Below are 27,578 nucleotides of genomic sequence, written 5' to 3'. Positions count from 1 at the left end.
CCAATTGACCAAAAATGGCCAACAACGGCTAACTGGAGTGTTGTTTTCCACTAGGATAATATTCACCCTAAACGATGTTCCAGAAATTGTTGAAGCTTGGCTAGGATGTTCTACCCCATCCACCTTATTCCACTATTATCTACCCCTTTAAATTTCCACCTCACCATGCTCAGCAAAACTATTAATGGGGAAAACTTTATATCACTTGAGGACAACAAAAAACACTTTGGATGTATTTTAAAACCTGATATATGTGCAATTATATCATGTTTTTAATGAATGTCCTAAAAGGTCGTCGTTGGAGACAAAGAGACAGACGTCATGCCTGGATTCATGCTTTACATCACAACAAAACTTCCAAATCCTGCCTATTCGCCAGAAATCAGCGCAAAAACATCAATAATAGATTTTACGGTTACGATGCAAGGCTTGGAAGATCAGCTTTTAGGTATGTTCCCATAAAAATAGGAAATTTGACTTTTAAATCTGAGATTCTGTTATTGCTGTACAGGAAGAGTAATATTAATGGAAAAGTCAGAACTTGAAGGAGAAAGGGTGGCTTTGTTTGAATCTGTTATTAAAAACCAAAGGAGAATGAAAGAACTCGAAAGTAATCTTCTCCACAGGCTTACTTCATCAAAGGTTATTAATTCAATTTTTGATGATTAAACAAAATTCTGAAATGTTTAATTTTTCAGGGTTCTTTAGTAGATGACGAAGCTCTTATTGATGTGCTTCAAGTTACCAAAGCAACATCTGAAGAGGTAAACGCCAAACTAGTAGTTTCAGAAGAGACTGAACAGAAAATTACTATTGCCAGAGAAGAATTCCGTGCTGTAGCTGCGAGAGGATCTATTTTATACTTCCTGATTGTTGAAATGAGTTATGTAAACATCATGTATCAGAATTCGCTCAAGCAATTTTTAAACATTTTCGATTTCTCCATCACAAAGTATTATTACAAAATGTTCCGGTTTATTTTACAAGGTTCAAGGTTTATTGAAAGTTTTATTTTTAGGTCACCGAAGAGTAAAGACACTCTTGAAAGGATAGAAAATATTCTGAGCTTTTTGACCTATCAGGTATGGATCTATACGCAAAGGAGCCTTTACGAAAGGCACAAGCCTCTGTTCACTTTGATGTTAGCTATGAAAATAGACTTCCATGAAGGAAAAATCACGCACAATGAGTTTTTGGCATTTATTAAAGGTAAATTTTCTTTTCACTACATTCTCCGAGTAAAAATGAGACTTTGGATGCAATTTGTTACAATAAAAAGCGAGAAATTGTCTAGTTAATAGTCTAGCTTTTTACATATTTTGTGGTGTTTCCATTTCCATTTGTCGATGCACTAAACATCAATGATTTTGTACTTTATTATCAAGATCAAATATTTTTTGATACAGTTTCAGGTCTTCACAAAATAATTTATTAACTACACAAAAAAAAATTAAAAAAATAAAAATAAAAAAAAATAAATAAATAAAAATAAAAAAAGCATAAAGAACTTATATGAGAAGACAGAAATCCCTTTCAGTACTGAGAAAGAGTTGACTGAACTGATAGAACTTTTTCCATTTTGTTTTTCGGAGGATCTATGGAAGAGTTCAACACAGGGAAAAAACTTCCTTTCAGTTTTTGCTGAGCTTTCGATAGTTTTTGTACTGTCATCTTCAGGGCCAGTTTTATCTTTTTAATCTGTGATCTTAATGTAGAATATTTAAATGTAAGAAAAGTTAATTATATATATGTATAAGAAACATGCTGTGATCGCATGTACCTGAAAACAAAAGGTGTTTTACTAGTTTTTTAGACTTTTACGAGGTGACCTTTTCTCAACCACGTTTTCATTTGTACTTATATTTGTAATTTTTTTAATTATTAACTTATTAAAATGTAAATAATGTTTAGATGCTGAGAACCAAAAAGCGTAATGTACTTCGGTGCCCACGACACCATGTTTCTTTTTATTTCCCCATTAAGGTTAAAGTAAGATATATAAAATTTTCAATTTTTGTGCAATTGTTTTTTCATGTTTTTAATTGTTGTTTTTGTATGATAATAAAACAGGCCCTGAAGATGACAGTATAAAAACTGTCGAAAGCTCGGTGAAAACTGAAAGGAAGTTTTTTCCCTGTGTTGACCTATTCTGTAGATCCTCCAAGAAAACTTTATGTTTCCAGCAGGTCGATAACCCAGCTCATCGTTACTTTTTCCATTTTCCGTATTGGAAATATCGACCATTTTTCCACTCACGAACACTCTGGATCAAGGTATGGTCTTGATACTTGACTGAAGCAAATTCAGTTGTTACTGCCAAGCTTTCGGTCTATTTTAAGGCCATCATCTGGGGAAAAAAAATCATAAATATGTTTACAGATTGGCACATTTGTCTTTTACAGACAATCTCAAATTTCTTTGAAGACCGACTTAGTAACAAACTGAATTTTCTTTTTTCTTCAAGATGGAGTGTTGTGTGAACTTTTTCCCTTCAAATTAATTTAGAATTAGCCATATTTTGAACCAAATCAACTTTTTTTTAACTTCAAATTTTACCCTGTTTTACTTTAAATTAACCTTTTTTAATTTCAAATTATCGATTTCTCTGAAGCATTAAAAAACTTAAGTATTATATGAAACGTACATTTTTTAAATTTAAAATAATTGGGCCCTTAGACAAACTTAATTATAGTTAAAATTGAAAGTTATATAAAAGTAAAAAATATTTTTGTATTTGAGAATTGTTTAAAATAATAATTTGGCTTTTATATAATAGAAATATGAAAATTAATTACACTAAAATGAAAAATTATGTAAAATTAAATATTGAAATAAAAGATTCTTCTTTTTATATGTGTAGAGATTAGTGACCGTTAATCGATAGTTATTCAGATATCGTGAGATGCGGTCAGGTCTTCTTTTTATATTTAATATTGGATTTTATATATTTTTATACTAAATTAATTGTCAACTGGTTTTTCAGAGACCGATTAACTTTTCCAATGCAGGAATTTTTGCATAATTTTTCATACCAAGTTGTTTTAAAGAAAGTGCTGCATAGGTATATCGGTGGTTGCAACGGTTTGACATGGCGCTCATCTCCTGATAAGGTAAAAGTCCTGGGTTCAAATCCAGTGGCCCTGCATTCGAACCCGACAGCCTTACAAATGGACTTTTTCAAAAACACTGGCACCCTGTGGGTTCATACCCTCATAAAATAAAATAAATAAATAAAGATGGCTCATTTAAAACTAAAAAAATGTGAATTAAAGTTAAAAACAGTTAATTTGAAATTAAAAAAGGGTTAATTTGAACATAAAAACGTTAATTTGAAGGAAAAAGCTACAGGAATTAATTAAAGTGTTCAACAAGGATGTTGGTTATTTCTTGTTCTTTTTAACATCTACATCTACGACATGGTCCATTAAAGATAATATGAATGACTCCTGGCATATTGCTAAATCAAATGGACTTATTTTCAATATGCTCTGTTGTCAATGATCAGATGGTTGTAGAAAGAACAGAATATTATTTCTAGCTTGCTCTTTTCACTCTCAATAATGCAAGGGAAATGTCTAGCAAATCTCTAGCAAACCTAAGTTGGGTAGGCCAGGTGCCGTATCTTACCTTCCTTGGCTGCGACCTGACCTACAAGCAGGACAATGATGTGGCCAAAGTTGGACAATTTCAAAAAATGTGTGGCAGCATTTACTGAGCTCTTGGGAAAAAAGGATGAAAAAGAAGCAAACTTGAATTTGACAAAGTGATGCGACCACAGTGCTGAAATTTGGGAGCAAATCTTGAACACAAGCACAAGAGAATTTAAGTTCTTAGAGAGTCAAAGGAATTGTTTGTACATTGAGGTATCAAGTCATAATTAAGCTGAGAGGAGTTAGGAATACAGTCGATAGTGAAAAGAAAGATACCGTCAAGTAAATCCCAAGTCAAATGAATCCCAATAGAAAAAACATGGTTTGACATAACGATCATCGAAATAGTACAACCATTGTTCACATGAAGATTGAACAGGTTGCAAGCCTATCCCTAAAATGAAAAAGAATAAACTCAAGGCAAAAGCTTTATAGAAGTTGTATGAGCAAACTTCTTCATCATTGCTAAGAGTCTGCCTTTTTAAGAAGCAAATTTAAAATATACGACTAATAATAGTACACAAGCTGTTTTTTTATAGGTGGAGCATCTCTTGATCTAAATGCTGTAACGCCAAAGCCTTTCAGGTGGATTTTAGATATCACATGGCTAAATCTTGTCGAGATCAGCAAGCTAGAAGCATTCAATGAAGTGTTATTAAAGGTTAATTTTATTTTCTTCTTCTATTTCTGTGTCCCAAATACAATCTTTTCACTTGGCATAGATAAAACAAAATGAAAAGGAGTGGAGGTCATGGTATGAAAAAGAAAAGCCGGAAGAAGCTGACATTCCTTGCGGTTATCAGAAATCATTGGACGTTTTTAGAAAATTGTTGCTTATAAGGTCCTGGAGTCCTGATAGGACTTTATCTCAAGCTAGAAAATATATCATAGGTATTTTATTTTGAAAAATACAATTTTATTGCATTATTGCCGTTAATTTATTGATTTTTTTTTAAGATTCACTAGGCCCAGATTATGGAGAACCATGTATTCTTGATTTAGAAACAACATGGATTGAGTCCGAGCCATGGACACCATTAATTTGCATACTTTCAATAGGTTCTGATCCATCTCCTCAAATTTCCGCTCTTGCTAAAGGAAATGATATAAGTAATTTCATGTTTTTATGTTATAGTATATAAAAATCTGACAGGATTTGATTGTTAATCGTGTTTTTGTTTTATTTTTCAAGTCCTTCGATCAGTCTCAATGGGACAAGGCCAGGAAATTACCGCCCGACAACTTATGAATGATGCTATGAATAACGGTGGTTGGGTACTTCTTCAAAACATTCACCTTTCTTTGCCATTTTGCTCTGAAGTGATGGATTTCTTGGCTGATGCGGACACAATCGATCAGTCATTTAGAATATGGTTAACGACCGAGGTTCATACCCAGTTTCCAATTGGCCTTCTTCAGGTAATTACTAAATTGACATATTTCTATTAAATTATATTCACTCAATTTTTGTCTTTCAAAGATGGCGATAAAATTCACAAATGAACCTCCTCAAGGAATAAGAGCAAGCATGAAAAGGACTTACCAAAACATTACCCAAGTATTTGTGCATTCATTAGCTAAATTGATGAGCATTCTATTAGTCAGTTGTTGCAGGACTTTTTGGATTACTCGTCCCAATCTCAGTGGCCGCCTTTGCTTTATGCAGTTGCATTTTTACATACGATAGTTCAAGAAAGAAGAAAGTTTGGCCCTCTTGGTTGGAACATACCCTATGAATTCAACCAGGCTGATTTTGCAGCTAGTGTGCAGTTTGTTCAAAACCATCTAGATGATATGGACCCTAAAAAGGTTAGTACTGGTGTTGGTGGATCAATGGTTTTGATCATGCCTTATTGTTTTGAATCTACAGGGTATATCATGGGCAACTGTGTGCTACATGCTTGGAGAAGTGCAGTATGGTGGGAGGGTGACAGATGATTTTGACAAAAGGCTCTTAACGACATTCACTCAAGTAATTTTGTTAAAATTAGCATGTTTTTACAAAGCATGTAATAATACTTTTCGATAGGTTTGGTTTTGTGATGTCTTATTGCGCCCTGGTTTTGAATTCTATCACGGATATAAGATACCATTAACTAGAAGTATTCAAGGATATATCGACTACATAAATAGCCTGCCAACAACGGATACACCTGAAGTATTTGGCCTTCATCCTAATGCTGATATTACGTAAGGAACCATTAATATAAATTAATTGTATTTACACTGTTCAAATATGGTTTTCACCAGGTATCAGATCAATACGGCAAACGGCATACTTGATACAATTTTGAATGTCCAGCCAAAAGAGGGTGGCTCCCAAGGAGGAGAGACAAGAGAAACCGTTGTTTACCAGCTGGCCAAAGACATGCTGGAAAAACTCCCCCAAGCTTACAACAGTTTTGAGGTATTTAAGAATGTTTTCTGCTTTGGTTTAGAAATAAATGTTTATAATTTTTAGGTAAAAGATGCTCTTCAAAGGATGGGCGCTCTTCTGCCGATGAATATCTTCTTGCGACAGGAAATTGATAGAATTCAAAAAGTGATAAAGGAGGTACGGACAACTCTTGTCGACGTCAAACTAGCCATTGATGGTACTATAGTCATGTCTCACAGTTTGCGTCAAGCCTTAGATGCAATGTACGATGCTAGGATTCCAAACACTTGGCAGAAGGTGTGTCAACAAGATATTTACAATTCATCATCAAAACTATTCACACAAAAAAGATTATAGTTTTTATTTCCTCTATATTACATTAATTACAATTTTATTTCTAAACACAATTTTTAAAATTATGGTCGTAGTGTTCATGGGAATCTGCGACTCTTGGTTTTTGGTACACTGAACTACTTGAAAGAGAGGCCCAATTTAAAAAGTGGCTTCACAACGGGAGGCCGAATGTGTTCTGGATGACAGGGTTTTTCAATCCACAAGGGTTTCTCACGGCGATGAGACAGGTAAATTTATTTTTAATGTAAATCTTGGTCAGTCTTATCCTTTAAATTACTAGGAAGTGACTCGGGGACATAAAGGCTGGGCTTTGGATTCGGTCGTTCTTCAGAACCTCATTACCAGGCACAATAAAGAGGAGATATCCGATGTTCCGCCAGAAGGAGTGTACGTCCACGGCTTGTTTCTTGAGGGAGCCAGCTTGGACCGTCGCACTGGGAAGTTGATAGAGAGCAAGTCAAAAGTGCTTTATGAACAGATGCCTGTTATTTACATATACGCCATTAACACGACAGCAGGCAAAGATCCAAAACTGTATGAATGTCCCATTTACAGGAAGCCGCAAAGGACTGACCAAAAATATGTAGGCTCAATCGACTTTGAAACCGATAACAATCCGAGGCATTGGACCCTCAGAGGTGTTGCATTACTGTGTGATATAAAGTGAAAGAACCACATTCAGTGGATGGGTATGAGGTTATTTATCTACCAAACAACCTAACCAAAATGAGACAAATAGTTTAAAATAATAACTTAACAAACATTTATCACAATAGGTTATAAAAGCTTAAAATATTAATAAACATTTAAACATTAGACTGTATAATACAACAATTATATAACCATTTTAGCAAAGTTTTCTTGATGAAAGAAAAAGAGGAAGCACACGTCACTTAATAATATATACAATAAAAATAATGGCAGTTTTTTAAAGTTAAGCAACATAACCTCAGAAAGAAGTAAGTGTGCTTCAATTTACACATTGGGGACAACATTTATTTGGGGGTGTTTCTACTTGACTACAGTTTAGTTTAGGACAGGATTTCCGCAGACACGAGACCTGTTTTCCCTGGAACAAAACCAAAATTATGTAACATCACAAAAGATTAAATAAATTAAAATTATTTACTGATTTATTTATGCTAAATTTGCACATGTATGTACAATATATACACATATATACCTATCATTTCTTACAGTCCACTAGCAATTTCAGGTTCTGCAATCTACAAAAACTTACTGCCAGGAAGAAAAGGAGACCGCAGAACATGTTTTATGCTTTTGTGAGGGTTATGTAGGTGAAGATTCTTGCAACTAGGAAAGTGAAGCTAAAAGCTATCCTATACCAAGGAGTTGCTGGCAAGCCTATGGAGGCTAATTAACAACCTGAAGCTGGCCAGCTAGTTATAAAAATGGAAGAACACTATAATCTACTCAGATCGAGGGGGGGTTCGTTTTTCCCCATGGCCTTTTCCTACTGGCAGGTCTCAAGAATCACCCACCCCAGGGAAACACCTCAGTCTTATTTGTCTGGTGAGGTTGGGCGACAGGGGCTATCAACTGGTCATTTCAGCCCAACACAATCAATTTCTTACTCCATTCACACTCCCACTCACTTTTAAATACATTCTTACTTATTTGCATACCACTCACACAGTTAGGTTGCATTCACTCTCAACAAATGCTAGGGACACAAAACTGTAAGTATTATATACACTATATATGTTTAGCGGTCTTAATTGACCTATTTAATTATTTCAATTAATTATACTTTTTATCTAAAGTTCAACTTTTTCATCTCAACCAAGACTTTAGATTAAAGTATGATGAATTATATACAATAAAACAACCCTGTTTCCTCCAAAAATCAGAACAGGGGACCCAGATACTGATGTGCTCAAGCATAAGTCATATCGGGTGGCCTTCCTACATGCTTCCTATATAGAGCCAAAGAATTGCACCCTTCAACTAGGTGGGACACAGCGAGCAACCTTTCTCTACAATTAGACACATACAGGAGCCTTGGCCCAAATTAAATGCCTGTGGCCTAAAAACATCGCATGGCCTATTTTTAATTTGGTGAGGATGACCCCCTCCTTTACAAGTCAGATCCTCCAAGTGCCATGATAGCTTCTCTTCCGACCTGGCCCACTGACACTGCAACATTTTTTTGCATAATACATTTTTAGCATCAGAGGTCCAATCGCAGAGGTTAAGTTGGGAGGTTAGGATATTCCAACCTCAGCCTGTCTTTTCATTACTTTCCAGACCCATATGTCCCGATAGGCAATTTTTTTTTTCAATTTTCTATCAAATCCTATTTTAAATTTGTATACATAATTCAAATCAGTCGAGTGAAATATCTTACCTCACATTCACACATAACACAGGGAGATTTTTGCCAAGTTTCACCATCATTCCTCTGTTTTCCTTTGTGATCCGTACATCCATCTTTCTGCAAGCTTCTCAGTTTTCTTTTGAGATTTTTCACTGTCTTCTTTAGTTCCTCAACCTCTTCTACAAGCCCGTCTACTTTGTTTTCCATTAGATTAGAGACATTTTCATCGAAGTGATTACGCGACGATGCGCCTTTTTCACAATCTAACAGAGAAGATTTTGTAAATGACAATTCATAAAGACCTAATTAAAGATATTTTTTAATACCTTCACATTCATACCAGAACCTTAAATCTATACTAGGAACATCAGTACAATCTATAATATTTGGTGTTTGCAAATGCGGTAACAGGAATACGTTTGGAGTCACTCTTGTTATGTTGTCACCATTGTCACATAATATCCGGCTTAGCAAACTCTGCTTTATCTGAGGCAGCTGAGAAGCTTTGAATGTTGAAGGGTTTTCATACCAAAACCTGTGATAATAAATATTTAAATAACAGATATTAAAACTAGCTCTGTAAATTCATGTACCTATCACCATCCCGAATCCTTCTAAATTGTTCGACTAAAAGACATCTGAATGTTGGTCCTACTCGAGCACCATCAATTTGATCTTCTAATATGCCACCAACAAATATATCAATGTTATCTGAAATGTTATTAAAATATTCAAGTCTGATTGATTTTTGTTATTTAAAAATAAAACAAACCAGGATGTCCATATAGCTGTTGCAATATCCTTCTTACTTCATCATCTGTAATCTCATTTTTGAGGTCGTCGAAACTACTGGCCTTGGTCAGATTGCAATATTCTCTGAATTCGTTGTAGAATGGTATTCCATGATCTCTAGACCTTTGGACGTTCATCGAGGCCAGGTCCAATGCAACGGCATGGAAAGATGTAAACAAATGCTCAGTTAATTCTGAGTTCAGGTTTTGCTTGGGTTGTTTCCTCTTAGCCGGTGAAATAAACATTCCTCTCATTAAAGCATCTATGCCTCCTTCTTCGATAACTCTCCACGGCGCGAAAAACGCTTTGCCCAATGGTAAATCACCCTAGAAACCAGCTCTTTCATGAAGTGTGACTCGACAAAAATTGTAGAATTTACCTGAGGGATGCTTCTGAAATTCTCATCCAGACGTGATAATACGGGATTGATCAAAGTGTGGCCGAACCGAAGGGCAGCAGTTGCAAAAACATTCGAAATCCCAGGGTCAACATTAGGGTTGTAGCCTGTATAAGGGCCTAGCATCTCCATTCCTGTTAAAGTTAAAAAACTTTAAAACTTGCCTAACCTAGGCACCTTGCTAAGTTTGAATTTTAAAGGATAATTTATAACATAAATGAAAATTAGAGTAACCTTTTGGTCCTAAAATGTGTGGGAGCCAATGCTGATATGTTATGTGCTGCATTTCTGCGCCAACTACTTTCCGCGCTTCATGGAACAGAATTTCACCAGTCCAATGTGGGTTTACTTCTTTGAGCTCTTTAGCAATCCTGTTATGTTCTCTGAGCCAGATAGTATGCATGGCAATTAAACTAACCTGAACGCAGTTTAACATATTTTAAAATCTTAAATTTGATTTTAAGGTTTTTTTCATGTCAGTACTCTACCTGTTCATTAACTCTAATGTCTCCGGCCAAGAAACATTTCAAGTCACTTTCAGTCGGATCCCTTCTGCAGTCTACTTCATTGTCACCTGCTTGTGGTAGTAACCCTTTGTCTTTAACCGGTGGGTCAATACCGACTCTTAACAATCCAAGATCTTGTGAATAATCACGAAGCAGTATACTTCTATTTAAGTGGAAACCATAAACCTACAACATATTTCAAAATTTATTGAGAGGATATAAAATTAGATTGATTAATTACCTGTGAGCCATCGATAAAGGCTGTGAGCTGGTTGATTTGTTCTCTTGGTTGGATTTTATTAAAGAAAACTGAAGTAACACCTGAACCACAAATGGCACTGGATCTGATAAAATCCATACAACGCCGCTTTTTAGGCCTTGGGTCGTCTGCCATCATCTGAAAATTTTTGTTTTTTAATTTTCAGTTTGGAAGGCTTGTGTATAAATCATTTACCTCCATAGGGAAGCAAGGTGGTGAAAAACTACAGCTCTTTTTACAATTAACACCATCCCAACTTTCAGCTGTGGTTGAAGGTATAGCATGGTCCAAATCATGATCGAGAAACTGTCCCCATTGCATTACCATATGAGTGATTTCATCGTCTTGTGATGTGTTTTCCGTTTTTATCAAAGCCAGGGAAACGGATCTCGCCAAAGGCAATGAGTAGCCGTGGTATTTCCGATCTTTGTTCCAACCAACAGGCTGGCTAAATCCGTTTTCGTAAATTGGCTTTAAGAGCCGTCTGAAAGCAATGTGGGAAGCTCCCCAATACGGGTGTTGAAGATTGTTGCATGTACCGTCAATCGTACGATATTTGTTATGGAAACACATGTCACTACAATTCGCTGTCTGATGTTCCATACATCCCGATAATCTAGCGATGAGTAACAGTTGGTCTGGAGATAGAACTTCCTCATAAGAAAAATCTGAGGAAAATAAATAAGACACAATTGCAGAATAAAAAATATTTTTTGCGTTATACTTTAATACCTTGTGTGCCATTATAATGTAAACCACTTGTAATATGCTTTCTTATGTTTAACAAGGCATTCTCATAAACATCAGCTGCTCTAACTGCTGCTCTTGCTTCTGAGTCAGGATAACTGAAATTAATCTGAATAATTACTCTATTTTTAATGCAATATCATGTTTTTTATTACCGGAATAATCTCATCAAATCGTTAGGCGACTTTGAAGCGTTGCTAGAAAATATATCAGATATCGTTGAACTAATTGCATGATCAACTGATGCTTCTGCATCATGAACTGCATTTGTGATTATGTAATCATTTAAACCTGTTAATTTATGTAGTAAACTTAATTATACGTATAAAAAAATAAAAGTTGTTTTATAAATAAAATTATTATTAACATACCTTCTGCTAGTGTAAGTGTTGCACTAACACTCTTTTCACCAAAAGTATTTACCGCTTTACAAACGTAAAGTCCACTATCATTGTTGGAGAGATTGTAAATTCTTAAATGACCGCTTGGGTGTACTCTGAAATTTGGACTCAGTCAAATAATAAATTCAAATAAATAATTTATTTGCAGCCTGTACACATGAAAATACATTTTACAAATTTGTGTGTATATGGTTTTTGTTCTGGTCACAATACTTGCATTATAGCCAGCACTGGGTAGTAAAAGTTAACCAGGCAATGCTGACCCTCATTACGAGGAATAAAGGAGGTAGGAGCTCTCGAGACAGTCATTTAAGCCAATGTGGCTTGGGATGAGAAAGTGCAGAAAGGGCTTGAGCTGTAGGGTTAGTATGGATCAAGAGTGACAAAAGGAATTTCGAGGTTATTGTGTGTAGTGGATCTGTCTGAGTACTTTTGGTTGGAAGGATTGGATCCGCAGGATGTTGGATGGCTGGACGATTGATAGTTCTACTCTATATTCCAAAGTGGTTGCAGTAATTTCTTATGTAGAGTTAGTTGAATTTTGGCAGTTCAGATATTTTCCCTTAATATGTCAGTAGTTGTCTAAGTCTTCTGTTAAGTTGCTTCTTAACTCTTGAGTGGGGTTCGATATCATTCTGCTGAATAGGTATAGTCCTAGTTATAGTAGCTAACTTGAGTGAATGTTGGTAGCTCCTTGTTGTTGATGTACAGGACAGCATGACTGTTTTTTCATGTAAATGCACACTGGGTACATTATCCTCATTTAGTCTTATCCTCTACTTTTTGCGACAGCCTTTGATTGACTCATGTTATTGGATGTTGGAATTTTTTTTTGGATAGAAGAAAATAGCAGTAACATCAATCTGCCTAGGTGACAATGATGAAGTTGAGATGAACAGAAAAGTTAGCAGAATAAATGGTATACAAGGTGGGACCAAGAATGTTCTCTTGAGAGACTCTGGCCTAATATTGGTCTAAGATCTGCATAAAGTAAAAAGTAAGTAAAGTAATTCCCTCCATTTATATGGGCTTAATGTCCAACAACTCGTTTGGTGTCATGGACTAGGGGTCAAACCACTTCACAATACATTTTTCATACTATTACAAATTACAAAGGCATTAGCTCTGCCGGAATTCGAACCCAGAACTACTAAGCATGGAAAATAAGTCAGACATCGTAACCACTGAGCCACTGCAGTCCTCTAACTCAAAATGTTTTTGGATGTTGGAAAACTTTTTTAAAAGAAGAGAATAGCGGTTTCCACATGGGTGGCAATGTTGGTGTTGGAATGTGTAAAAAGTCTGTAGTATAAGTGGTAAACAGGATGGGACCAAGAACACTCCCTTGAGGAACACCGATTTGTACTGGTCTAATAGCTGAGTAAAATAAAGTAATTCCAGCCATGTAGGTGAGCTAAACGTCCAACTATCCATTTTCTGTCATGGACTAGGGGTCAAACCACTTTATAATACATTTTTCATACTATTATAAATTACAAAGGCATTAGCTCTGCCGGAATTCGAACCCAGAACTACTAAGCATGGCAAATAAAGTCGGACATCCTAACCACTCAGCCACTGCAGTCTCCTAACTCAAAATGTTTTTGGATGTTGGAAAACTTTTTTAAAAGAAGAGAATAGCGGTTTCCACATGGGTGGCAATGTTGGTGTTGGAATGCGTAAAAAGTCTGTAGTATAAGTGGTAAACAGGATGGGACCAAGAACGCTCCCTTGAGGAACACCGATTTGTACTGGTCTAATAGCTGAGTAAAATAAAGTAATTCCAGCCATGTAGGTGAGCTAAACGTCCAACTACCCAATAATCATGGACTAGGGGTCAAACCACTTTACTTTTTTTTTATTCTATTATCAACTAAAAAGTCAGGGTTCTGTGGGATTCAAACCCAGAACCATTAGAGGGTGGCAATTATGAGTATGATGCCCTAACCACTTGACTACCATGGTACCCTAATATTTGAGTACATATTGCCACATCTCACTCAGAAGCAGTTTTTGTTAATAATGGCCCAGTATAATGTAATAAAGAGTGAATAGGAAGCATTTAGGTTTATAAAGGATGCCAGACATTATCAAAAGCCTGGGTCATAAAAGTTAAGTCAAATGTCAAAAACTTACCTATGTTTTGAATCACTGTTTAAAGGTTGGTCATTTTTAGACCAGGAGATCACTGGCTGTGGGTCACCTTGCGCCCTGCAAGGCATTTCTACTGATGTACCGATTGTTGCAACCAACGGGTAAGGAGTCTCGATGAAACTCGGGGGCCTTGGCCCATCTGGACGCACTCTAAGTTCTCCGTTCGATTCAGCATTTCCATGAATGCTTTGAGCCAAGCAAGTATAGAGACCACTGTCAGTCTCTTCTACCTTTTGAATTATTACAATGTGGTCTAAAATTGTAACAAATCAATGAATTTCGAATTTTTTAATTAATTGAATTTTTGAAGAAAAAAGTATCCAATTTTTATAATGGCAATTAACTAAGTGAAATAACAAATCTTGTTGACTGATTCAAGTTAGTGTTATTCAAGTTTTTTTTTTTTCTTATAGGACAGCTTTATTTTTCTTCAAAAATTTTGTAAGTATTCTTTGATGTTTTCATGTGCGTATTGTTTTACAACTTGTTTAATTTTCTTAGACTTACTATCTTCCTTTAATTTAATTCTATCAGTTGGCTGGACAGTGTTTCCATCTTTGTACCATGTTATAATTGGATTTGGATAGCCATATGCTACACACTTCATTTCCACATCAACACCGCTTTTGACCCATTGGCTTTCAGGCGGGGTTGTAATTTTAGGTGGAGCTGAAATTAAGCATACACAATATTCTACTATCTTCTGAAAACATATTGAATTTTGTCAGTAAAATTAATTAGTATGTTTTTGGAATGCTTTTTAGAACAATTAAACTTTTAAACAATTTTTTTAATTTCTTACCATTTACTACAAGTTCTGCTGATGTTGAAATTCGTCCTCCGATACTGTCAACATTGCACCTGTATAGGGCTGAATCTTCGATAGTAACTGAGTTTATTGTTAATGTCCCTTCAGGAGAAATTGTAGCTCTTGCGGCAGGTACGGGTAGGTCGTCTTTTGTCCAAGTAATCAATGGAGCGACATCACCTTTGACTGAACATTCCAGCTGTACGGTGTCACCTTCTTTGGCCACTTGGTCAATAGGCCTCCGCACGAATTCCAGCTTTTCTAAATTTATAAAAGAAAAATTATTAATTAAAAGTAATAGTTTAAAGAAATACTACCTCTTTTCTTTTTGTGCTTCATCGTTGCAGCGTCAGATTTCAAGGATCCGTATGGCGATTGGGCCATGCACTCATACACACCCAGATCGGCTGAAGTCGTCGATGAAACAATAAGTGTGCCGTCTTCTTTCACATGGTACTTTGGATTAGTCATATCAATTTCATTGCTAAAATTACATAGATAGTAATATTTATGCAACAAAAGATTAAAATTATTTGAGATAATACTTATTTAGCATCCAAGTGATTTTTGGATGAGGATCTCCGTCAACCCTGCAGGTGAATGAGGCGGAACCTCCAAAGTTGACCTCAACATCATGAGGCCCTTCTACTATCCTAGGTTCATCTTTGCAAAACAAATAAGACTAGTGAGTCCAATATAAATAATAATTTTATATTTTTTTCAATTAATTAATCTTTAATTAAGGTTTTGGTTGAGATAAAAAAGTCAGTGTCACGGGCGGGATTCGAACCCATGATCTTCAGCTAAATAAACCAAAACCTTAATTTTTTTTTTTATTACATTTATTTGGTATTTACAACTACAAGTGATGTATTAAGTAAATATGTTCGTATATGTTGAATTATCTTTCAATTATATGTTGAATTTGAGGCTCTTGTAGGAGAAGTTGCCCAGTGGTAACACTCAATCACTGATATCTTGTTCAGTCTTCACACAATGAGAAGGTCTCGGGGCCACTTTCGCTTCAATCGTCTTGGAGGATTTTCAGGTAGGGTTGGAAGTGATAAATTTCTTACGAATAGATTACTATGTGTGTTCAGTGATTGATGAAATTTTTTATGTTCATGTACAAACGGGATGTGTAGGTCTTTGTGGATAGTGTAATTTGAAACGTAAACAGGAGCATTTATAATTTGATGGAGAATTTTAGATTGGATTGATTGGAGACGCTGGGAATTGGAATCCTTGGTTGAGCCCCACACTTCACAACCGTACGCCCAGAGAGGTCTAATCATTGTCTTGTAAATTAAAAATTTATTTTCAAGGTCTAATTTTGATCGTGAATCGAGTAGTCTTTTTAACAATTTATAACGTCGGTTTGTTTGCTGTCTTTTCAGTCTTGTATGGGGATTCCAAGTCAGTTGTTTATCCATGAAAAGTCCAAGATAACGCACAAGATCAGTGGTAGGTAATGGAATTCCAATTATACTCACCGCAGGACAGACATTTTTATGTAAGGTAAAATTGATCTGTGTGCTTTTTGTTAGGTTTACCTTTATTCTCCACTTTGCGAACCATATTGTTAATTCATTCAGGTGTTGTTGTAAGTGTTGAGTGTTAATTGAGGGGTCCGAATTGCGTGTAAGAATCGCTGTATCATCAGCGAATGTGTGTGTCGAAATGTTAACATGTATAGGAATATCTGCAGTGTATATGGAAAATAGAAAAGTGCCAAGTATGCTTCCCTGAGGAACACCCGCCCTTATGCGTTTATAAGGTGAGAATTCAGTTCCCTGACGGACTCGACAAAATCGATCCGTCGGATAAGATCTCAGTATAAGATAGTACTTAAAAAACCTTAATTAAAGATTAATTAATTGAAAAGATTATTCGGAGATCTCCGAAAAATCATTGATTAACGGTCACTAAAATCACACATAATTGAAAAGAATTTATTTGGTCAATCGGACCATGAAACCTAATAGATGTAATAATTTTATATTTGTTTAAATAATTAAAAATACTTTTAAAAATGTTCAAGAATAAAATATCATTTTTGTAGTGCCAAATAAATGCTGAATTGTAATGCTAAACTCTTTAGGATCCCCTTGGTCGCAATTTTTTCAGTGAAAGAATAAAGTAGGATTATCTTGAGTTTAACAACCCTACAAATTTTAACAAAAATCTGCTACCTCCGCAATATATCAGCACAGAATTTTTTAAGCTTAAATTTTAAGAAACACTAAACCCATGACTAGAACTACACCCGGAGGACATGTGTTATAAGAAACCAGCCAATGCTGAAACTCAATCTGTAACTGGATTAAGCTAATCACTTAATTAATTATTATTAATGGTCGAATAATATTGACTTAATCTCAAGGATATGAATGTGCTCATTTTTTCCCAAATATTTGAACATGATTACTTTTTCTTCCTCTTGTCATCTAGTGATTTAGTTGCCTTTGTTTTTTGATTGTTTTCTATTTTGTGCATGAATGTTTTTAATTTTTATTATACGCTCCAATATTTGAATCAATTATTGTTTTATTCCAAATGGAAATTAAATTTCATGTTCAATTAATCCACGAGTTTTGTAAATATTTTAATTCAATTCAGCCCAAAGGGTTCTTCACTGCTGACGAATTCTGTTCAAATAAATCAGAGCCCAATTTGTCATTCCACGCGAAACAGCGGGATAGAATAATTTATTTTAATTATTTTCATTTATCACGAATGAATATCAGGCCCAGTAATTTGGAAATCAAGCGTATCTTAAGCAGTGACAGAGTAGCCTCTGGGCAACTTAATTTGAATAAGACATCATCAGGAGGAGGGGGCGTTTGAATAGAGAACTAATATATTACTACGGCCCCGGCTTCTGGTGGATATCGGCCAATTATTCGCCTCTGGCCGCTTTCTGTTCAGATTGACTTTTTTCAATTCGCAAACTTACTGCAGTTCAGTTCGTTGGGCATGTCGGAAACAGGAAGACCTCTCATGTTTTCGGGATACTGGCATGACGCAGCGACCTGAGCGCCTTTCATTTCCTGGAGCATCTTTTTAAACCACATGATGCTGCAGTCGCAGACGAGCGCATTTCCGTCGAGACGTCTGCAAAAATATTTAGCAATGACAAACAGTTTAAAATTCGTACTGCAGGCTTTACTTACAGCCTTTGCAACTCCTTCAATTTGTCGAAAGTACCATGGTAAATGTGCTTTATACGATTCTCATGGAGAAACCTAAAATTATTTACATGTTAGTCTGATCTGAAATGATCAAAACTGGGTATTTGGCATGCAGTCACAATCAGCTTGCAAATTGTGGATCATTATTCCATTTATTATACATTAAAGTTTTTTTTTTAAATTATGTTATTCATTGCTATTTGGACAAAATACATTACATTGAGCAAATAGTATATATAATTGTATACAAATATAATAGATCAGGAGACCAGGAGAATTCAACCAGTGCTGGACTTTTTTAATTTAGTTTGAAGGGTTAAGACAGGAGGTCTCAAGACCATCGTAGTTTTACAAGGCGTGGAGTATTGTAAGGGTGGGACTGTGGGGCAACACTGCTAAAGAGCACGTGGCGACAGGAAAGTAGTGGCGGTTAGAAGTGCTTTAGCTGTTGTAAAACTTGTAACGTATAAAACAAATAAATCGTTTACATCGTGAAGTGCGTACTTATTAAAAACATTGAAAACCTACATTGGTGACCCCGACGTGATAGGTGATCTGCTACTATGTTGTTTTTACCGGAGATATGCTGTAAATCTGTAGTGAATTGTGAAATATATTGAAGTTGACGAAGACGTCTGGCTGGAGCATTGTCATGCTTTTGTTGAAATGCGTAAGTTAATGGGGCATGGTCAGTAAAAATTGTAAAATTCCTGCCTTCCAAATAATGTCTAAAATGCTTTATAGCCAGGTAAATACTTAAGAGTTCACGGTCATACGTTGAGTAACGCTGTTGTGTTTCTGAAAATTTCTTTGAAAAGAAACTGATTGGTCTCCAAACATTGTTTTCAAATTGTTGAATTACAGCACCTGCAGCAAAGTTAGAAGCATCCACATATAAAGCGAGTCTATAATCTGTACTGGGGCAAGTAAGGAGAGTAGCTTCTACCAATGCTTCTTTTGCACTTTCAAATTGCTCATTAGATTCGTCAGTCCAATGTATTTCACGCTTGTCATTTTTCTTGGCATGTTTCAAGTATTCATATAGTAAGCCTTGTTGTTCTGCTGCATGTGGAAGGAAACGATAAAAATTAATGAAGCCCAGAAATTGTCTGTCTTTGACTGTGACCGGTCTTTTGACATTTGCAATCAACTTGACGCGATCAGGATCCGGACGGATACCATCACCTGAGATAAGAAAACCTAAGAAAGTCACCTCTTCCACTCCAAAAACAGATTTGCTGATATTGATTCGAAGTCCGTACGAATTCAGTCTTTCAAAAACAACTTTCAGCTGTTCGGTGTAGTCGCTCTATTTTACCATTACTTTGTGGATGATAGGCTACGGTATGGGTGAGTTTAGACCCATAAAGTTTAGTCAGTGATATAAATAATTCTGAACGAAACTGGGTTCCCAGATCGGTGACAATTTGAGGCTATTAATATATAAATATACATCTATATAAACGAAACAGTAGGGTAGTTCAGATAAGACGTTATGAATAAACCTTTGAAAAGTGCTAGGAGCATTTCGTAAGCCAAAAGGCATAACATTGAATTCGTACAGGCCAAATGGCGTTATATTTGCTGTTTTAGGTTTATCCTCTTCAGCAAGAGGAATTTGGTAAAAGGCAGCGTGTAAATCTATTTTGGAAAAAATATTTTTATGCTCTAGGATTTCACTAACATCTTCAGCCCTAGGCACTGAATAACGGTCTGGTATTGTGCGAGCATTGAGGGCCCGATAATCGCCACATGCGTGCCATTGTCCGTTTTTCTTGATTGTAAGTAAAAGAGGACTGGCCGACTGTGATTTAGATGGTCCCAGTATACCGTGATTTAATAGGAATAGGAATTCATTTTTTGAAATTTTTAATTTTTGAGAGTCTAGTCGACGTGGTTTACAGTAAACGGGGGGGGGGGGTCCACTAGAAGTACAGATATAATGTTTAACATTATGTGTCACTTTAGAAGGCATTAAATTAGGTTTTATAAAATCTGGATAATTTTTTAATAACTGGGAAACACTGCTAAAGAGCACGTTGCGACAGGGAAGTAGTGGCGGTTAGAAGTGCTTTGGCTGTTGTAAAACTTGTAACGTATAAAACAAATAAATTGTTTACATCGTGAAGTGCGTACTTATTAAAAACATTGAAAACCTACAGGACACGAGGAAAGATTTTGAGCTATTGGGTTAGGTTGGAGCGATAGTTTACAGGCCAAATTGAGGAAGAATGTTCGGATTAGATCCTTCACGAATGGGATTTTAAGATTTTTAAGGATCATTTGATTGGTGACGTAGATGGGAGAAATTTTTATTGAAAGGATTGGATATGTTGTATGTCGGAAAATTTGGCCAGCCGTACAGTTCACCTCCTTAAGGCCAATTTGGTTTGATGAGTGTTTTGTAACGGCCCCTCTACACTAAGGGGCCCTGAAAGGTCAATGCATTGGTCACTAAGATGGGCACCATGCTATGGGCATATTGATATTGGCCAGCATGGTCTCAATGGCCAGTTGCTTACTTTTCCTGTGCCGTGATGGGTATAGGAGAAAATAACTGCTGCAGCTGTGTTTGGCTAGGGTGGCAATGGCCGACCAATGTTGACACAGTGTGTGGATAACTTCTTCTGAGCATTTTGTTCGCACATGTTGGCCTCCTTTGATGAGTTTACTGAGACCGCTCCTAAAGCCAATGTTTCCCAATACAATTTCCAACCTTGGCCAATAAGGGTCACTATAGGCCATCCTCCTGTACAGTTGGGCCACTATTTGGCCCATAGTGAAGAGGAGCCATAAGCTGTTAGTTTGTTACGTATGCTGTTCATTTTGATCCCAGTTGTTTTCTGAGTAGTCCAGATCTTTTGTCAAGTTCTTTACTTGTTAATCTTGTATGTGGTTCTATGTAAGTCCGCTAAGTAAAGCCCAAGGTAGCGGACTTGGTAGGATGGTGGTATTACCTTGTTGTTTATGTTCACGGTGAGCAGATGTGACGTTTGAGCGTAAATGTTACTTGGTTGTTTTGCTCGATCAACCTGATTCGACGACGAGTGCAACAATCGATAATGAGTTTCAGAGTTGTTAGATTGCTTCTCTGACTAGGTTAGGATTGCGGTGTCGTCAGTGTAGGTTGTGAGTTGGGTGTTCGGAATTGTAGGTATGTCAGCAGTTAAGATGGCGTACAGGATTGAACCTAGGATACTTCCTTGTGAAACTCCATCTTTGATTGGCGAGATGGGTGAAAAATCGGTGCTGATTCTCATTTTAAACCATAGATCCGAGAGGAAGGACTTTAGGATGAGATAACAGGTGGAGGCCGGGTATCACACTCGAACGAATGCTTCCGTAACGTCCAGAAATACGGCTGTTTGCTTTCTAGAGCCGAAGATATCGTCGACTACTCTAAGCATTAATAAAAGTAGAATGAAGAGATCTGAATCCAAATTAATGGTTGAGATTTACGTTTTCACAGTCGAATATGGGACTTCATCGGTCTATAAGAGGTCACAGGGGGATTTGTGTGTTTTTGGTATTGGGATGTTAAAGACAGTTTCCACCGGTTGAAGAAATAAATCGTGTGAAATATTGCATTGTAAGTCGTTGTAATGTACACTGTTGCTTTGTTGGGTACACTTTGGAGGATTTTAAGAGTAAGGTCCTGGCCATTAAAGCTAAACCTAAGTTATGAAGGGCTTAATACAAAATAAATTAAAATGACTTTTTTAAAATTACACAGGGGATACAACAAATCTTATCTGAAGGAAATAATACCACCTGAATTCAACCCATTTCATATTATTTTACATTTTATTTAAATGCAAGAATCTTTTCTATTTGTTAAAGTATATTTCCTGATTTTTTCCTATAAATCTTTTTTTTCCGACGTCTTGCATTTTGTTTTAATTATTAAAAAATTATTAAAATTCATTAAGGTTTTAATATCGAATATTCATTACAGTCTCAGCAATTCGGGTATCTGGTCAAAGGTCCTGGGGTGGATATTTTCAATTCTGTTGTAGTGCAAATATCTAAAAAGAAAAAAAAAACAGTCAAATTCTGTTCAAAACTGTACAAATTATTTCCAGTACTCACAGCTGCTGCAGCTTTGGCATCCCATCAAAAGCCAGCTCGTGAACATTCTGAATTTTATTTTTGTAGAGGTACCTGGAGGAAGAGAAAAACAGCATTTCGGTAAAGAGGGGTGCCGAAGAAAGTAAAATCAGATCATAACTTACAGATGCCTTAGTTCGGATAAACCTCTGAAAGTCCCCTCGTCCAGCGTCGTGATGTAGTTGTTGTTTAAAATCCTGGGGGCAAAATGTTGAAATTATTAAATAAATCAAATTACAAAGCAAACTATCATTTTTCAAAAAGACAAATAAAACCGGCAAATATTTTATATATTTTTTCAAACAACAAATGTAAAATGAAACCAAACACGCCTCCTCTCTAATTACCTTCTGGTTCACCTAATCATGCAAAAATATTTATTGCGTCTGTATATTTACAATGGGAATAAAAAATGAAGGGTGACCGGTGTTTTTTCCATGCAAGCTCGCACGTATGCCGTGTTTGAGAATGCACGAAGCTGCATCGAACGGGATCACCCACTTAAATTCTTTCCCTGGTGAATATAAATAAAGTATATTTCTCCAACCTTCACAATTTTATCCACACTGCATTGCAATCCTCGCATTAAACAATTAAAAACGACGAACCAACAAATTATTTATTTTTAAATGGCAAAATTTCTTCACGAAGTATGCGGGATGAAGAACAGAGACATTTTTAGGATTTTGAGGCCATGGCCCTTCTTGTTTTCAAATTAACCCGGGGCATTGAAAAAATATGCGTTCTGGCTAAGTTTATAAAGTTTGGGGTTTAACTCTCGTAACAATCTGAGCGATAAGCAATAAGTTACATAGATAACGAGGTAATACAAAAGAAAGAATCAGCTCAGAAGATTTGGTCCTTTGGAGGATGCCTCGTAGAAGAGGGGTTATTCTCACACGATCAAGAATATGCTAAGGACTTTTGGGCCAAAGCCAGACAGGGAAAGGTTGCTCGATATGTACGACTAAATTGAAGGGTGCAATAATTAAGAATCATGTTTGAGCATGGTAGCGAGTATCTGATCCCCTGTTCCGATTTTTATTGGAAGCAATGTTGTTTTAATGTTTCATTTATTTGTTTTTAATTTAAAATTTTCTAGCACTGTATAAATTCTTTTTTAATCTAAACTTTTTTAGCATTGTATAAATTCAGTTTTTTTTAATCTAAAATTTTCTAGCATTGTATAAATTCAATTTCTTTTATCTAAAATTTTCTAGCATTGTATAAATTCATTTTTTTAATCTAAAATTACCTAGCATTGCATAAATTCAATTTTTTTTAATCTAAAATTTTTTAGCATTGTATAAATTCAGTTNTTTTCTAGCATTTTCTACATTCAATTTTTTTAATCTACAATTTTCTAGCATTGTATAAATTCATTTTTTATCTAAAATTTTCTAGCATTGTATACATTCAGTTTTTTTATCTAAAATTTTCTAGCATTTTCTACATTCAATTTTTTTAATCTACAATTTTCTAGCATTGTATAAATTCATTTTTTATCTAAAATTTTCTAGCATTGTATACATTCAGTTTTTTTATCTAAAATTTTCTAGCATTTTCTACATTCAATTTTTTTAATCTACAATTTTCTAGCATTGTATAAATTCATTTTTTATCTAAAATTTTCTAGCATTGTATACATTCAGTTTTTTTATCTAAAATTTTCTAGCATTTTCTACATTCAATTTTTTTAATCTACAATTTTCTAGCATTGTATAAATTCATTTTTTATCTCAAATTTTCTAGCATTGTATACATTCAGTTTTTTTATCTAAAATTTTCTAGCATTTTCTACATTCAATTTTTTTAATCTAAAATTTTCTAACATTGAATAAATTCATTTTTTTAATCTAAAATTTTCTAGCATTGTATAAATTCACTTTTTTCCCCATACTACATGTATTTGTTAAATGTAAGCAATGTTTATAAATCCCTGGCCCTGAAGATGATCTCAATAAAGATCGAAACGTGGGCACGATAAAGAAAATGTTTTTCTAAAACCTACGTCACACCAGACCGCATCTCACGACCTCCAAATAAATATTTATTTATATTCGAGAACAGTTTATACATTTTAATATTATACAAGCTATAGAATACGTCAGAGGGCAAACAGATCACATCGGCCACAAAAAATTCTTGAAGACAATAGAGAGGGTTTTTTGGCTGAAATGATCTAGCTGTTTGTAGCCCCTGGAGTCCAACCCCTAGACGAGGTATGTTTCACCCGGGATAGGTGATTCTCGACGCTTGCTGGTAATATTTGTTTGTTACAAAAACTGGAATATCGAGTTTTATACGGGTATCGTCGGTTCAGTTCTATCCGTATGGCGTGAATATAGATTCAAATTCAAAGAGAGTCGTTTTCAGCTCTAGGTGTGAAAATTACGACTCACAGCCAGAAGGAATAAAACATCTAGATTGAAATTTCTCTCCTCCTAGACCGACAAGTATCACAACTTATCAATTTAGAAAATTTTGGACGAAACACATTAAAAAATGGCCTGGGTGTGCTTTGTTCAACCTCCATCCCCCAAAAAACAATTTATTATGAAACATACATTCTCCCACACCACTCAGTATATTCAGAATAGGTGGCTATAAAACTTGGATGATGACCTCAGTAGTAGTTACTTTCTCAAGCAAAGATCAATAATTAAATATGCCTGATCATTGGAGATCTGCTGGCAACAGTTCATTAACTCCCATGCCAAAGTAAGGGTAGTATTCCTTCAATCAACCAGAGTATACAATTACAAAATAGAACAACTATATCGAGGTCGATGAGTCAATTAAAATAAAATATTATTAAAAATAACAATTTTTTGTTGTAAACATGCCATGGAATAAAAAATAGGCCTCTAACAGACGGAATATTTGGCATAAGTTTCCAAGTGTGTACGTAGAGTGGATGTTTGTAAAGGCCGACCCTAGATACACGGGCTCTCAAATTTATGGACGTTCTCTAAATATAGACAAGCCGGCCTGTGAAGAGGTTGTTCAAACATATTTTGCATACATTTTACACTGGTGATTTTAACGTTGGAGTAATTCCAAATCGTTCATTTAACTGTCAAGTGCACGTATGAACAGATGTACGGATCGTAAAAAAAACGAACATTGCAATTGTATTTTTAGTGCTTGTATATAAAAACTGAATAAAGCGTAAATTTGTGCCATACATAATAAAATATTAATAACAAACGATAACTCATATGAATAATAATGTGTGTTTTGTTAGTGACCTGTTGTTCCATAATTTCTTGTTGTCATGAAGAGCGTTCAAGGATGAGGTAGTTTAGAAAAACACTTTCCATTTTTTTACCACTGTTTCGACCTTAATTCGGGTCATCTTTTATGCCCTGAGTTGGAAAAAGCTAAATTTGATTAGAAAAATGTTTAATTTGATCTGGATTAAAAAGCAATTTGAGCTGGAAAAAGTTTAATTTCCTTTGTAAAAAAGCTCAATTTTATCTGGAAAGAGTTCAATTTGATTAGGTAAAAGTTTAACTCGAATTGGGAAAAGTTCAATTTGATTAGGAAAAACTGGAATTTGATTTAGCAAAAGTTCCATTTTATCTGGATAGAGTTCAATTTGATTTGGAAAAGACTCATGTCATCTGGAAAATTTTAATATGATTAGAAAAACATTGAATTATAATTAGGAATAAGTATAGTTAGATTAGGAAAAAGTTCAATTGAATCTACAAAAAGTTAAATTTGATCTAAAAAAATCACATTGAGCCGTAAGTAGGTTAATTGATTTGAAAAAAGCTCAATTTTACCTGGAAAACGTTTAATTTGTTATGAAAAATATTCATTTTGATCCGGATATTTTTTAAAATTTGATCTGGATTCACAGCCGTACAAAGTTTAATTGATCTGGAAAAAAATCAAATTGAGCCGTCAAAAGTTTAATTAATTTGGAAAAAAGCTTAATTTCACCTGGCATAAGTTTAATTTGAAAAAAGCTCAGTTTTACCTGGAAAATGTTTAATTTATTATGAAAAATGTTCATTTTGATCCGGATATTTTTTAAAATTTGATCTGGATTCACAGCCGTACAAAGTTTAATTGATCTGGAAAAAAATCAAATTGAGCCGTAAAAAGTTTAATTGATTTGGAAAAAAGCTCAATTTCACCTGGCATAAGTTTAATTTGAAAAAAGCTCAATTTTACCTGGCAAAAGTTTAATTTGATGAAGGAAAACTTCACTTTGTATTGACAAAAGTTTAATTTGATTAGGAAAAAGTTACAAAAAAGTATATTAGATCAGGAAAAAGTTTTTTAATCTGAAAAATCAGTTTGATTTGGGAAAGGCCCAATTCGATATGCCAAAAACGTAATATGATTAGGTAAAATTTCAATTGTGCGTGGTAAAAGTTTAATTCCATTACAAAAAAAAGTACATTAGATTCGGAAAAAGTTTAATTTCTTCTGAAAAAAAATTCAAGATAGCTCTAGATTCTTGCTCTATAATTTTGAAGATTTTCCTTTTCGTTACAGCTTTTATTTGAAAAATGTTTATTATATGTATATATAGACACCATGATACCTGCTGTTAGATTCATTTGCCTCATCGTATGTTGAAACTCTCATTAACGCCTGCTAATTATAAAAAAATTACAAACAATTATAACCTTGGCAAAAAAACAATGGACATCCAGAAATATTTATCGATAGGTTTGTTAGTAAAAATAATATTAAAAAATACGTTTAAAAGAACCAACAGGCGGTTTTAGCCATCCCACCAAAAATGAATATTTTATTTTCGCTGTCATTTTTGCCATTCATTGAAAAACCGTTTAAGTAAGTAAAAGTAGGTTTCTTAAACGAGAAGGTGTTATAGTAGCTTTTAGAGTGTCCACTTAGAAACATCCTCTCTTTCAGCAGTAATGTCACCTTTGTTGATACCTTCCTTCATTTCCCACAATTATCCTCAAAATCATATTTAAAAGTGTGTAATTGGACATGGAACCAACGAATTTAAAAGCAAACTTGTGACCAATCACTTTACATCCTACTTAAACCAGATGTTCCGTAACAACCTAGTACTTTCCAGACTTGAAATACTAGATCTTAAAAAACACTGCAAACACTCTCTTCCCTTAACTTTTCAATGATAAAATACGGATGACGCAATATCAAAAACAATAACTAGAGACTTGAGCTTTGGGTTTCAGCTAAATCTTTCAGGATCCAAAGAATTCGAACTGTACAATCCTTGGATCGGTCGGAAAATATTCGATGTCCTCACAGATCTCGACATTCCATTTAAGACCCAATAAGAAACCGATACTTTAAATTCTCCACAGTCTCCACCCACGACATTGTCATTCCGCTTCACCCACAGTTCCTAACGATCCAGACGTCTGGAAAGAAAGTGGAAAGTGAACTTGTTTTAATTGCGTGTAATGAGCGTAACACAGACCAATGGGTGATAAGTCCCTCATGTGAACTGTTTATATATTTACAAAAACAAAACAAAAAA

The 27,578-nt window shown here is 35.1% G+C and overlaps 2 protein-coding genes across 2 annotated transcripts in view; one reads left to right on the top strand and one right to left on the bottom strand.

Moving 5' to 3' along the window:
• LOC106668211 (dynein heavy chain 5, axonemal) overlaps positions 1 to 7,138 on the top strand; it is a 35,280-nt gene extending 28,142 nt beyond the window's left edge. The window contains exons 63-78 of the mRNA XM_024227141.1: positions 292 to 448; positions 512 to 642; positions 699 to 952; positions 1,019 to 1,209; positions 4,190 to 4,311; positions 4,373 to 4,541; positions 4,608 to 4,760; positions 4,843 to 5,069; positions 5,131 to 5,208; positions 5,265 to 5,459; positions 5,521 to 5,622; positions 5,680 to 5,840; positions 5,901 to 6,057; positions 6,112 to 6,324; positions 6,456 to 6,608; positions 6,662 to 7,138. Of these exons, the coding sequence (XP_024082909.1) occupies positions 292 to 448; positions 512 to 642; positions 699 to 952; positions 1,019 to 1,209; positions 4,190 to 4,311; positions 4,373 to 4,541; positions 4,608 to 4,760; positions 4,843 to 5,069; positions 5,131 to 5,208; positions 5,265 to 5,459; positions 5,521 to 5,622; positions 5,680 to 5,840; positions 5,901 to 6,057; positions 6,112 to 6,324; positions 6,456 to 6,608; positions 6,662 to 7,048 (2,850 nt within the window). The 3' untranslated portion in view covers positions 7,049 to 7,138. The remainder of the gene's footprint in view (positions 1 to 291; positions 449 to 511; positions 643 to 698; positions 953 to 1,018; positions 1,210 to 4,189; positions 4,312 to 4,372; positions 4,542 to 4,607; positions 4,761 to 4,842; positions 5,070 to 5,130; positions 5,209 to 5,264; positions 5,460 to 5,520; positions 5,623 to 5,679; positions 5,841 to 5,900; positions 6,058 to 6,111; positions 6,325 to 6,455; positions 6,609 to 6,661) is intronic.
• LOC106668242 (peroxidasin homolog) overlaps positions 6,367 to 27,578 on the bottom strand; it is a gene marked incomplete at its 5' end in the record, with an annotated part of 35,317 nt that continues 14,105 nt past the window's right edge. The window contains 23 exons of the mRNA XM_024227140.1: positions 6,367 to 7,450; positions 8,750 to 8,982; positions 9,046 to 9,254; positions 9,313 to 9,430; positions 9,492 to 9,837; positions 9,891 to 10,042; positions 10,143 to 10,326; positions 10,397 to 10,600; positions 10,656 to 10,811; positions 10,869 to 11,341; positions 11,406 to 11,518; positions 11,576 to 11,711; positions 11,792 to 11,916; positions 13,958 to 14,228; positions 14,483 to 14,644; positions 14,778 to 15,044; positions 15,101 to 15,267; positions 15,329 to 15,446; positions 17,740 to 17,897; positions 17,957 to 18,028; positions 21,928 to 21,999; positions 22,064 to 22,135; positions 22,207 to 22,278. Of these exons, the coding sequence (XP_024082908.1) occupies positions 7,352 to 7,450; positions 8,750 to 8,982; positions 9,046 to 9,254; positions 9,313 to 9,430; positions 9,492 to 9,837; positions 9,891 to 10,042; positions 10,143 to 10,326; positions 10,397 to 10,600; positions 10,656 to 10,811; positions 10,869 to 11,341; positions 11,406 to 11,518; positions 11,576 to 11,711; positions 11,792 to 11,916; positions 13,958 to 14,228; positions 14,483 to 14,644; positions 14,778 to 15,044; positions 15,101 to 15,267; positions 15,329 to 15,446; positions 17,740 to 17,897; positions 17,957 to 18,028; positions 21,928 to 21,999; positions 22,064 to 22,135; positions 22,207 to 22,278 (3,979 nt within the window). The remainder of the gene's footprint in view (positions 7,451 to 8,749; positions 8,983 to 9,045; positions 9,255 to 9,312; positions 9,431 to 9,491; positions 9,838 to 9,890; positions 10,043 to 10,142; positions 10,327 to 10,396; positions 10,601 to 10,655; positions 10,812 to 10,868; positions 11,342 to 11,405; positions 11,519 to 11,575; positions 11,712 to 11,791; positions 11,917 to 13,957; positions 14,229 to 14,482; positions 14,645 to 14,777; positions 15,045 to 15,100; positions 15,268 to 15,328; positions 15,447 to 17,739; positions 17,898 to 17,956; positions 18,029 to 21,927; positions 22,000 to 22,063; positions 22,136 to 22,206; positions 22,279 to 27,578) is intronic.

The sequence above is a fragment of the Cimex lectularius genome, unplaced genomic scaffold (genome assembly GCF_000648675.2).
Source record: "Cimex lectularius strain Harlan isolate CLEC.00 unplaced genomic scaffold, Clec_2.1 scaffold158, whole genome shotgun sequence".
NCBI classification, from domain to species: domain Eukaryota; kingdom Metazoa; phylum Arthropoda; class Insecta; order Hemiptera; family Cimicidae; genus Cimex; species Cimex lectularius.
Note: the sequence above shows the minus strand (reverse complement) of the source record. Positions and strands in the feature narration are given on the sequence as shown.